This window comes from Eriocheir sinensis, chromosome 69 (genome assembly GCF_024679095.1).
Source record: "Eriocheir sinensis breed Jianghai 21 chromosome 69, ASM2467909v1, whole genome shotgun sequence".
NCBI classification, from domain to species: Eukaryota; Metazoa; Arthropoda; class Malacostraca; order Decapoda; family Varunidae; genus Eriocheir; species Eriocheir sinensis.
Window position 1 is genome coordinate 1,337,127 of NC_066577.1, and position 12,699 is coordinate 1,349,825.

The 12,699-nt window shown below is 44.4% G+C and overlaps 1 protein-coding gene across 1 annotated transcript; it reads left to right on the forward strand.

Annotated features, from left to right (window-relative positions):
* The first annotated feature begins 470 nt into the window (after positions 1–470).
* On the forward strand, positions 471–11,380 carry LOC126988356 (uncharacterized). Its single transcript, XM_050846412.1, has 2 exons — positions 471–1,382; positions 11,267–11,380. Exons 1-2 carry the CDS (start codon positions 566–568, stop codon positions 11,275–11,277), a joined length of 828 nt encoding a protein of 275 aa, XP_050702369.1. The 5' UTR covers positions 471–565; the 3' UTR covers positions 11,278–11,380.
* Positions 11,381–12,699: the final 1,319 nt, after the last annotated feature.

Sequence of the window (12,699 nt, forward strand, 5' to 3'; positions counted from 1 at the left end):
AGAGAATGAAGATAAGCGGAACGAGAGTGGAGAAATAAACGAAAGTGGAGACAGGTGGACCAGCTCGGTGCCGTGGAAGCACTTTTCGCTGCAGACATCCCTTGGTTTCTTGGCTGTTTTCTCGGTTTCTAGAATGAATAGAAGGCTCGGGTTAGTCTCTACTGATACCCTGATCTTTCCCCTCCATTTTGACATTTAGAGCACGTACATAAGTGGAAGTAGAGTGGAGCTATGAGAGAAAACATGTGGACAAGTGGACCAGCAATGCCGTAACTGGGCGTGTGTGAGAAAAGAGTAAAAAATGTCGGATCTGCCCCGCACTACTTCCTCCTACATTTTTTATCTCAATAACTACTTTCTGAACGTTTGTATCTGATTTACTTATTGAGAGAGAGAGAGAGAGAGAGAGAGAGAGAGAGAGAGAGAGAGCACATCCGCCATACTTAAAGCGTCGCGTTAGAGTCGGTTCATGAGTTCATCGCTGGCGCTCGTCACCTCAACATACAAACACACACACACACACACACTCTCGCTCATCCGCCGCCCCCAGACACACACACAGACCATGATGGGTCGTCTCTCACGTCTGCTGCCCCGGGGACACGTCTTCCTCTTCCTGCTGGTGGTGGTGGTGGCGCTGAGCCAGGGAACACGGCGCTGCCGGGAGGCGGACGTGCTGCTCGGAGAAGGGGAGGTGCAGCACATAGGCGGCGGAACAAGGAACCGTGTTGGTGGTTATGTTATGACCGTGTACCTGTGGCCCGAGGAAGGCTTCCTTGGTGTGGGTCTGCAGGCCCTAGTGGACACCCGAAATGGAACAACGGTGAGGCGGGCCGCGTGGCTCTCCAAGGACAGCCTGTTCACCGCCGCCAACACAACCGCCTGGTGGGAGTTGTGGGTGTGGGTGAGGGTGCATCCCAGGCACCATGTGGAGTTCGGTGTACGTCTTGGTGATAGTTGGAAGGACTGTTACTCTTGGGTCACCGTTGACAAGCTACAGGGTCTGGACGTGGTGGGTTACGGCCCGTCACGATGGAGACATACGGAACCACCACCTGAGTGTCCCTATCAAGAACTTACCGCAAGGCCCTGGCCACGAAACGCACCCACCTGCACGGCACCCCCACCCATCACACGAGCCACTACACCCGCGCCCATCACACGAGCCACTACACCCGCGCCCATCACACGAGCCACTACACCCGCGCCCATCACACGAGCCACTACACCCGCGCCCATCACACGAGCCACTACACCCGCGCCCGACCCTTTGTTGGTGGCAGCGGTGACAGCAGTGCTGGTCGCCCTTGTGACGGCCGTGGCAGCAACACTGATAGCGGCGGACTTGTTCCGCACACAACAGCGTCGCGGAGCTGATCAGAGTGTGTGTGTGTGTGTGTGTGTGTGTGTGTGTGTGTGTGTGTGTGTGTGTGTGTGTGTGTGTGTGTGTGTACATATCTCCGTCCACCTGTCTCCACATTTTCGTTTATTTCTCCACTCTCCTTCCACTTATCTTCGTTCCCTAAGAATCAAACAGAGTTGAAGGATGAGGGTATTAGTAGAGACCAACCCCAGCCTTGTATCTGGTCAACAAACCGAGAAAACAGCCAAGAAACCAAGGGATGTGTGTAGCGAAAAATGCTTGCATCTCGCCGAGCTGGTCCACCTGTCTCCACATTTTCGTTTATTTCTCCACTCTCGTTCCGCTTATCTTCATTCTCTAAGTGCCAAAGTAGAGACGAAGGATCAGGGTATCATGAGCGATCAATCCCAGACTTGTATCTACTCCAGAAACCGAGAAAACAGCCAGGAAACCAAGGGATGTATGTCGAAAAAATTGCTTGCATGGCGCGAATCTGGTTAACTTGTCACAATATTTTTCGTTATTTCTCTACTCTCCTTCCACTTATATATATTCTGTATGTGGCAAAATGGAGGAGAAGGATCAGAGCATCAGTAGAGACCAACCCAAGTTTTCTATCTGTTATAGAAAACGAGAAAGCAGCCAAGAAACCAAGGGATGTCTGTAGCGAGAAATGCTTGCATGGCGCCGAGCTGGTCCACCTATCTCCATATTTTTCGTTATTTTTCCACTCTCCTTCCACTTATCTCCGTTCTGGAAGCGGCAAAGTGGAGGTGAAGGATCAGGGTATCAAAACAGACCAACATCAGCCTTGTATCTACTACAGAAACCGAGAAAACAGCCAAGAAACCAAGGAATGAATATCACGAAAAGTGCTTGCATTGCGGGAATCTGGTCCACTTGTCACCATATTTTTCGTTATTTCTCCACTCTCCTTCCACTTATGTAGGTTCTGTAAGTTGAAAAGGGGAGGTGAAGGATCAGGGTATCATAAGAGACTAACCCAAGTTTTCTATCTGGTTTAGAAACCGAGAAAACAGCGAAGAAACCAAGGGATGTCTGAAGCGAAAAATTATTGCATGGAGCCGAGCTGGTCCACCTGTCTCCTTATTTTCTGTTATTTCTCCACTCTCCTTCCACTTATCTTGATTTTCCAAGTGCCAAAATGGAGGTGAAGGAACAGGGTATCATTAGAGACCAACCCGAGTCTTCTATTTGGTAGAGAAACCGAGAAAACAGCCAAGAAACCAAGGGACGTATGTAGCGAAAAATGCTTGCATGGCGCCGAGCTGGTCCACCTGACACAATATTTTCCGGTTTTTCTCCACTCTCCTTCCACTTATCTTCGTTCCCTAAATCACAAAGTGGAGGTGAAGGATCATGGTATCAGTAAAGACCAACCCCAGCCTTGTATCCACTCTAGAAACCGAGAAAACAGCCAAGAAACCAAGGGATGTCTGTAGCGAAAAATGCTTGCATGGCGCCGAGCTGGTCCACCTGTCTCCATATTTTCCGTTATTTCTCCACTCTCCTTCCACTTATCTTCGTTCTGTAAGTGGCAAAGTGGAGGTGAAGAATCGGAATATCTGTAAAGACCAATTCGAGTCTTCTATTCATTCTAGAAACCGAGAAAAGAACAAAGAAATCAAGGGATGTCTATTGCCATGAAGTTCTTGCATGGCGCCGAGGTCGTCCACTCGTCTCCATATTTTTGTTTATTTCTCCATTCCGTTTCCATTTATAAACGTTCATTAAATGCCAAAGTAGAAGAGAAGGATCAGAGTATCGGTAGAGACCAACCCGATTTTTCTAGCGGGTCTAGAAACCGAGAAAACAGCCAAGAAACCAAGGGATGTCTGTAGCGAAAAATGCTTGCATCTTGCCGAGCTGGTCCACCTGTCTCCACATTTTCGTTTATTTCTCCACTCTCGTTCCGCTTATCTTCATTCTCTAAGTGCCAAAGTAGAGACGAAGGATCAGGGTATCATGAGCGATCAATCCCAGACTTGTATCTACTCCAGAAACCGAGAAAACAGCCAGGAAACCAAGGGATGTATGTCGAAAAAATTGCTTGCATGGCGCGAATCTGGTTCACTTGTAAACACATTTTTCGTTATTTCTCTACTCGCCTTCCACTTATATATATTCTGTATGTGGCAAAATGGAGGAGAAGGATAAGAGCATCAGTAGAGACCAACCCAAGTTTTCTATCTATTATAGAAACCGAGAAAACAGCGAAGAAATCAAGGGATGTCTGTAGCGAAAAATGCTTGCATGGCGCCGAGCTGGTCCACCTATCTCCATATTTTCCGTTATTTTTCCACTCTCCTTCCACTTATCTCCGTTCTGTAAGCGGCAAAGTGTAGGTGAAGGATCAGGGTATCATAAGAGACCATCATCAGCCATGTATCTACTACAGAAACCAAGAAAACAGCCAAGAAACCAAGGGATGTCTGTATCGAAAAATGCTTGCATGGCGCCGAGCTGGTCCACCTTTCCCCACAATTTCGCTTATTTCTCCACTCTCCTTCCACTTATCTTCCTTCCTTAAGTGTCAAATTGGAGGTGAAGGATCAGGGTATTATTGGAAGCTATTCCCAGCCTTGTACCCACTACAGAAACCGAGAAAACAGCCAAGAAACCAAGGGATGTCTCTGGCGAAAAATGCATGCATGGCGAAGAGCTGGTCCACCTGTCTCCATATTTTCCGTTATTTCTCCACTCTCCTTCCACTTATCTTCGTTCTGTAAGTGGCAAAGTGGAGGTGAGGAATCGGAATATCTGTAGAGACCAATCCAAGTCTTCTATTCATTCTAGAAACCGAGAAAACAACAAAGAAATCAAGGGATGTCTATGGCCATGAAGTGCTTGCAAGGCGCCGAGCTCGTCCACTCGTCTCCATATTTTTGCTTATTTCTCCACTCTCCTTCCTCCTATCTACGTTCTCTAGATGGCAAAGTGCAGGTGGTGGATCAGGGTATCTGAAGAGACCCAGCCGAGTCTTTCATTCATAATAGAAACTGATAAAACAGCCAAAAAACCAAGGGATGTATGTCGCTTGCATGGCGCCGAGCTGGTCCACCTGTCCCCACATTTTCATTTATTTCTCCACTCTCCTTCCACTTATCTTAGTTCTTGAAGTGGCAAAGTAGAAGTGAAAGATCAGTGTATCAGTAGAGATAAACCCGAGTCTTCTATTAATTCTAGAAACCGAGAAAACAGCCAAGAAACCAAGGGATGTCTGTAGCGAGAAATGCTTGCATGGCGCCGAGCTGGTCCACCTGTGTCCACATTTTCGTTTATTTCTCCACTCTCCTTCCACTTCACTTCGTTCCCTAAGGTTCAAAGTGGAGGTGAAGGATCAGGGTATCATAAGAGACCCACCCCAGCCTTGTATCAACTATAGAAACTGAGAAAACAACAAAAAAAACAAGGAATGTCTGCAGCGAAAAATGCTTGCATGGCGCCGAGCTGGTCCACTTGTCTCCCTATTTTCCATTAATTCTCCACTCTCCTTCCACTTATCTTACTTCCCTAAGTGCCAATGTTGAGGTAAAGGATCAGGGTATCAAAGGAGACCCACCCCAGCCTTGTATCTTCTCCAGAAAATGAGAAAACAGCCAAGAAACCAAGGGATGTCTCTAGCGAAAAGTGCTTGCATGGCGCCGAGCTGGTCCACCTGTCCCAACAATTTCGTTTTTTTCTCCACTCTCCTTCCACTTATCTTCGTTCTGTAGGCGGCAAAGTGGAGGTGAAGGATCAGGGTATCAAAAGAGACCAACATCAGCCTTGTATCTACTACTGAAACCGAGAAAACAGCCAAGAAACCACGGGATGTCTGTATCGAAAAATGCTTGCATGGCGCCGAGCTGGTCCACCTGTCTCCATATTTTCCGTTATTCCTCCACTCTCCTTCCACTTATCTTCGTTCTGTAGGCGGCAAAGTGGAGGTGAAGGATCAGGGTATCATAAGAAATCAACATCATTCTTGTATCTACTACAAAAACCGAGAAAACAGCCAAGAAACCAAGGAAAGTGTGCAGCGAAAAATGCTTGCATTGCGCCGAGCTGGTCCACCTCTCCCCACAATTTCGTTTATTTCTCCACTCTCCTTCCACTTATCTTCCTTCCTTAAGTGTCAAAGTGGAGGTGAAGGATCATGGTATCAGTATAGACCCACTCGATTCTTCTATTCATAACAGAAACCGAGAAAACAGCCAAGAAACCAAGGGATGTCTGTAGCGAAAAATGCTTTTATGGCGCAGAGCTGGTCAACCTGTCTCCATATTTTCCGTTATTTCTCCACTCTCCTTCCACTTATCTTCGTTCCCTAAGTCACAAAGAGGAGGTGACGGATCAGGGTATCATTAGAGATCAATCCCAGCCTTGTATCCACTAAAGAAACCGAGAAAACAGCGAAGAAATCAAGGGATGTCTGCAGCGAAAAGTGCTTCCATGGCACCGGGCTGGTCCACCTGTCTCCAGATTTTCGTTTATTTCTCCACTCTCCTTCCACTTATCTTCCTCCTTAAGTGTCAAAGTGGAGGTGAAGGATCAGAGTATCATAAGAGACTAACGTAAGTTTTCTATCTGGTTTAGAAACGTAGAAAACAGCCAAGAAACCAAGGGATGTCTGAAGCGAAAAATGCTTGCATGGCGCCGAGCTGGTCCACCTGTCTCCATATTTTCCATTATTTCTCCACTCTCCTTCCACTTATCTTCGTTCCCTCAGAATCAAAGCAGAGTTAAAGGATGAGGGTATTAGTAGAGACCAACCCCAGCCTTCTATCTGGTCACCAAACCGAGAAAACAGCCAAGAAACCATGGGATGTCTGTAGCGAAAAATGCTTCCATCTCGCCGAGCTGGTCCACCTGTCTCCACATTTTCGTTTATTTCTCCACTCTCGTTCCGCTTATCTTCATTCTCTAAGTGCCAAAGTAGAGACGAAGGATCAGGGTATCATGAGCGATCAATCCCAGACTTGTATCTACTCCAGAAACCGAGAAAACAGCCAGGAAACCAAGGGATGTATGTCGAAAAAATTGCTTGCTTAGCGCGGATCTGGTTAACTTGTGAAACCATTTTTCGTTATTTCTCTACTCTCCTTCCACTTATGTATATTCTGTATGTGGCAAAATGGAGGAGAAGGATCAGAGCATCAGCAGAGACCAACCTAAGTTTTCTATCTATTATAGAAACCGAGAAAACAGCGAAGAAATCAAGGGATGTCTGTAGCGAGAAATGCTTGCATGGCGCCGAGCTGGTCCACCTATCTCTATATTTTCCGTTATTTTTCCACTCTCCTTCCACTTATCTTCGTTCTGTAAGCGGCAAAGTGGAGGTGAAGGATCAGGGTATCAAAAGAGACCAACATCAGCCTTGTATCCACTACAGAAACCGAGAAAACAGCCAAGAAACCAAGGGATGTCTGTATCAAAAATGGTTTTATGGCGCCGAGCTGGTCCACCTGTCTCTATATTTTCCGTTATTTCTCCACTCTCCTTCCACTTATCTTACTTCCTTAAGTGCCAATGTCGAGGTAAGGGATCAGGGTATTAAAGGAGATAAATCCCAGCCTTGTATCTCCTCCAGAAAACGAGAAAACAGCCAAGAAACCAAGGGATGTCTGTATCGAAAAATGCTTGCATGGTTCCGAGCTGGTCCACCTGTCTCTAGATTCTCCGTTATTTCTCCACTCTCCTTCCACTTATCTTCGTTCTGTAAGCAGCAAAGTTGAGGTGAGGGATGAAGGTATCAGAAGCGACCCACCCAAGTCTTCTATCTGGTCGAGAAACCGAGAAAACAGCCAAGAAACCAAGGGATATCTTTCGCGAAACGTGCTTGAATGGCGCCGAGCTGGTCCACCTGTCTCCACATTTTCGTTTATTTCTCCACTCTCCTTCCACTTATCTTCGTTCCCTAAGAATCAAAGCAGAGTTAAAGGATGAGGGTATTAGTAGAGACCAACCCCAGCCTTGTATCTGGTCAACAAACCGAGAAAACAGCCAAGAAACCAAGGGATGTCTGTAGCGAAAAATGCTTGCATCTCGCCGAGCTGGTCCACCTGTCTCCACATTTTCGTTTATTTCTCCACTCTCGTTCCGCTTATCTTCATTCTCTAAGTGCCAAAGTAGAGACGAAGGATCAGGGTATCATGAGCGATCAATCCCAGACTTGTATCTACTCCAAAAACCGAGAAAACAGCCAGGAAACCAAGGGATGTATGTCGAAAAAATTGCTTGCATGGCGCGAATCTCGTTCACTTGTGAACACATTTTTCGTTATTTCTCTAGTCCCCTTCTACTTATATATATTCTGTATGTGGCAAAATGGAGGAGAAGGAACAGAGCATAAGTAGAGACCAACCCAAGTTTTCTATCTATTATAGAAACCGAGAAAACAGCGAAGAAATCAAGGGATGTCTGTAGCGAGAAATGCTTGCATGGCGCCGAGCTGGTCCACCTATCTCTATATTTTCCGTTATTTTTCCACTCTCCTTCCACTTATCTTCGTTCTGTAAGCGGCAAAGTGGAGGTGAAGGATCAGGGTATCATAAGAGACCATCATCAGCCTTGTATCCACTACAGAAACCGAGAAAACAGCCAAGAAACCATGGGATGTCTATGGCCATGAAGTGCTTGCATGGCGCCGAGGTCGTCCACTCGTCTCCATATTTTTGCTTATTTCTCCATTCCGTTTCCATTTATAAACGTTCATTAAATGCCAAAGTAGAAGAGAAGGATCAGAGTATCGGTAGAGACCAACCCGATTTTTCTAGCTGGTCTAAAAACCGAGAAAACAGCCAAGAAACCAAGGGATATCAATCGCGAAACGTGCTTGAATGGCGCCGAGGTGATCCACCTGTCTCCATATTTTCAATTATTTCTCCACTCTCCTTCCACTTATCTTCGTTCCCTAAGTGTCAAAGTGGAGTTGAAGGATCAGGGTATCATAAGAGACCAACATCAGCCATGTATCTACTACAGAAACCGAGAAAACAGCCAAGAAACCAAGGGATGTCTGTATCGAAAAATGCTTGCATGGCGCCGAGCTGGTCCACCTGTCTCCATATTTTCCGTTATTTCTCCACTCTCCTTCCACTTATCTTCGTTCCCTAAGTGTCAAAGTGGAGTTGAAGGATCAGGGTATCATTATGGACCAACCCCAGCCTTGTATCCACTAGTAACACCGAGAAAACAGCCAAGAAACCAAGGAATGAATATCACGAAAAGTGCTTGCATTGCGGGAATCTGGTCCACTTGTCTCCATATTTTCCGTTATTTCTCCACTCTCCTTCCACGTATCTTCGTTCCTTAAGTGGCAAAGTGGAGGTAAAGGATCAGGGTATCAGTAGAGACCCACCTGAGCCTTGTATCCACTCTAAAACCCGAGAAAACAACAAAGAAACCAAGGGATGTAGTATGTCGCCATGAAGTACCAGCATGGCGGGACCCTCCTCACATTTTTGCTTATTGCTCCACATTCCTTCCACTTCTCTTCCATCTGTTAGCACGTGGAGGAGAGGCACAAACACACACTTGTAGGCACAAACACACACTTGCAGGCACAAACACACACTTGTAGGCACAAACACACACTTGTAGGCACAAACACACACTTGTAGGCACAAACACACACTTGTAGGCACAAACACACACTTGTAGGCACAAACACACACTTGTAGGCACAAACACACACTTGTAGGCACAAACACACACTTGTAGGCACAAACACACACTTGTAGGCACAAACACACACTTGTAGGCACAAACACACACTTGTAGGCACAAACACACACTTGTAGGCACAAACACACACTTGTAGACACAAACACACACTTGTAGGCACAAACACACACTTGTAGGCACAAACACACACTTGTAGGCACAAACACACACTTGTAGGCACAAACACACACTTGTAGGCACAAACACACACTTGTAGGCACAAACACACACTTGTAGGCACAAACACACACTTGTAGGCACAAACACACACTTGTAGGCACAAACACACACTTGTAGGCACAAACACACACTTGTAGGCACAAACACACACTTGTAGGCACAAACACACACTTGTAGGCACAAACACACACTTGTAGGCACAAACACACACTTGTAGGCACAAACACACACTTGTAGGCACAAACACACACTTGTAGGCACAAACACACACTTGTAGGCACAAACACACACTTGTAGGCACAAACACACACTTGTAGGCACAAACACACACTTGTAGGCACAAACACACACTTGTAGGCACAAACACACACTTGTAGGCACAAACACACTTGTAGGCACAAACACACACTTGTAGGCACAAACACACACTTGTAGGCACAAACACACACTTGTAGGCACAAACACACACTTGTAGGCACAAACACACACTTGTAGGCACAAACACACACTTGTAGGCACAAACACACACTTGTAGGCACAAACACACACTTGTAGGCACAAACACACACTTGTAGGCACAAACACACACTTGTAGGCACAAACACACACTTGTAGGCACAAACACACACTTGCAGGCACAAACACACACTTGTAGGCACAAACACACACTTGTAGGCACAAACACACACTTGTAGGCACAAACACACACTTGTAGGCACAAACACACACTTGTAGGCACAAACACACACTTGTAGGCACAAACACACACTTGTAGGCACAAACACACACTTGTAGGCACAAACACACACTTGTAGGCACAAACACACACTTGTAGGCACAAACACACACTTGTAGGCACAAACACACACTTGTAGGCACAAACACACACTTGTAGGCACAAACACACACTTGCAGGCACAAACACACACTTGTAGGCACAAACACACACTTGTAGGCACAAACACACACTTGTAGGCACAAACACACACTTGTAGGCACAAACACACACTTGTAGGCACAAACACACACTTGTAGGCACAAACACACACTTGTAGGCACAAACACACACTTGTAGGCACAAACACACACTTGTAGGCACAAACACACACTTGTAGGCACAAACACACACTTGTAGGCACAAACACACACTTGTAGGCACAAACACACACTTGTAGGCACAAACACACACTTGTAGGCACAAACACACACTTGTAGGCACAAACACACACTTGTAATAACACACACACACTTGTAGGCACAAACACACACTTGTAGGCACAACACACACTTGTAGGCACAAACACACACTTGTAGGCACAAACACACACTTACAATAACAATAACACACACTAATAATACACACACACTTGTAATAATAACACACACTTGTAATAATAACACACACTTGTAACAATAACACACACTTGTAATAATACACACATAACACAATAACACTTGTAGGCACAAACACACACTAATAATAATAATAATAATAATAATAATAATAACAATAATAATAATAATACAATAATAATAATAGGCACAAACACACACTAATAATAATAACACATAATAATAATAACAACACACTTGTAATAATAACAACACTTGTAGGCACAAACACACAATAATAATAATAATACAATAACACACACTTGTAGGCACAAACACACACTAATAGGCACAAACACAATAATAATAATAATAATAATAATAATAATAATAATAATAATAATAATAGAGAATAATAATAATAATAATAATAATAATAATAATAATAATAACAATAATAATAATAATAATAATAATAATAATAATAATAATAATAATAATAATAATAATAATAATAATAATAATAATAATAATAATAATAATAATAATAATAATAATAATAATAATAATAATAATAATAATAATAATAATAATAATAATAATAATAATAATAACAATAATAACAATAATATTACAGCCGCGCCTCTCCTCTCCCTTCTCCAGACGCCGCCTAGACCAGTACACGCCCGCCGCCCCGAGTGACCAGCAGGAGACCCTTGAAGGCGGCAGGGACGGGGCTCCGGGGCACAGAGGCGCCCATTGTGTGTCTGTATCCCCATCAACCTGCCCCTCTCCTCCTCCTCCTCTCCTCTCCTCCTCCTCCTCTCCTCTCCTCCCGCGCCAAGGTTGAGTGAAGACATTCTCCTCGTCATCCGTGGAAGGAACACCACACAGAAAGCTCTAAGACATGACAGATATAACATAAGCTTACAACGAGAATACAAAGTCCTGAAGAAGAGAGTCACAGCCGTGATGGGTGCTGCCAGGAAGGACTATTACAGACTTAACACGTCCAGAGGTAACACAACAGCTGAGTGGAGAGTCTTGAAAGAAAGAGTTCCTGGCACAAAGAAACAAGCAAATAAAGTAAATGAGGAATGCAGTGTCGAAGACTTCAACAATTGTTTTTGCTAATGTTGGAAAAAAAGCTTTCGAGGAGTCTCAGAACAATCGCGAAAACTGATCTCCTGAAAACATTAACAGTCGTAACACCTTTCGTCCCCAGCCTACCGATACTGACACAATCACTCTCACCATAAAGCACCTCAAGGAATCCAACCCACACGGATCTGACAACATCTCCCTGAGACTCATCAAAGACGCTCTGCCAGCAATTCTACCGCACATCACATGTATCATAGGTATACACAATAACAAGAGGTATCTTTCCTAATGCCTGGAAGCACGCTATTGTCACACCAATATTTAAGAAAGGAGAAGTAGGCAACAGATGGACAATGTCCTTGCTCCCAGTTGTATCTGAAATATTAGAAAAGATCGTTGCTACTCAGTTGGTCCAATTTATGGAACAGAATTTCCTCTTTAGCAGCACTCAACATGGCTTCAGACCAAACTTATCTACTGAGACTGCTCTCCTACAAGTTTCTAAAAAGATTTATGACACCATGGACAAAGGAGAAATATGTCTTTTAACTCTTTGCGACCTATCTAAAGCTTTTGATAGTGTCTGCCATGACATTCTACTCAGAAAATGCAATGAATTAGGAATCGACATATTTTGGTTTGAAGATTATCTATGTAACAGGACTCAGTCTGTGCGAATTGGTGGAAATTTGTCCTCTAGACTACAAGTATCTTTTGGAGTCCCGCAAGGATCCATTCAGGGCCCATTGCTATTTAAGGTTTATGTAAATGACCTGTCACAAGAAATTAAAGACTGTTTTGCTATACATTATGCTGACGACACACAATTCATTCAAACTGGAAATACTGAAAATCTATCTGAAGTAATTCTTTGAACAGGACAGACGTTAGAAAAAATTAAAAACTATTTTAATAGGAATGGTCTCTTGCTGAACTCCAAAACGACGCAATGTATATTTCTAGGCACAAGAGCTCTGATACCACGAGTACCG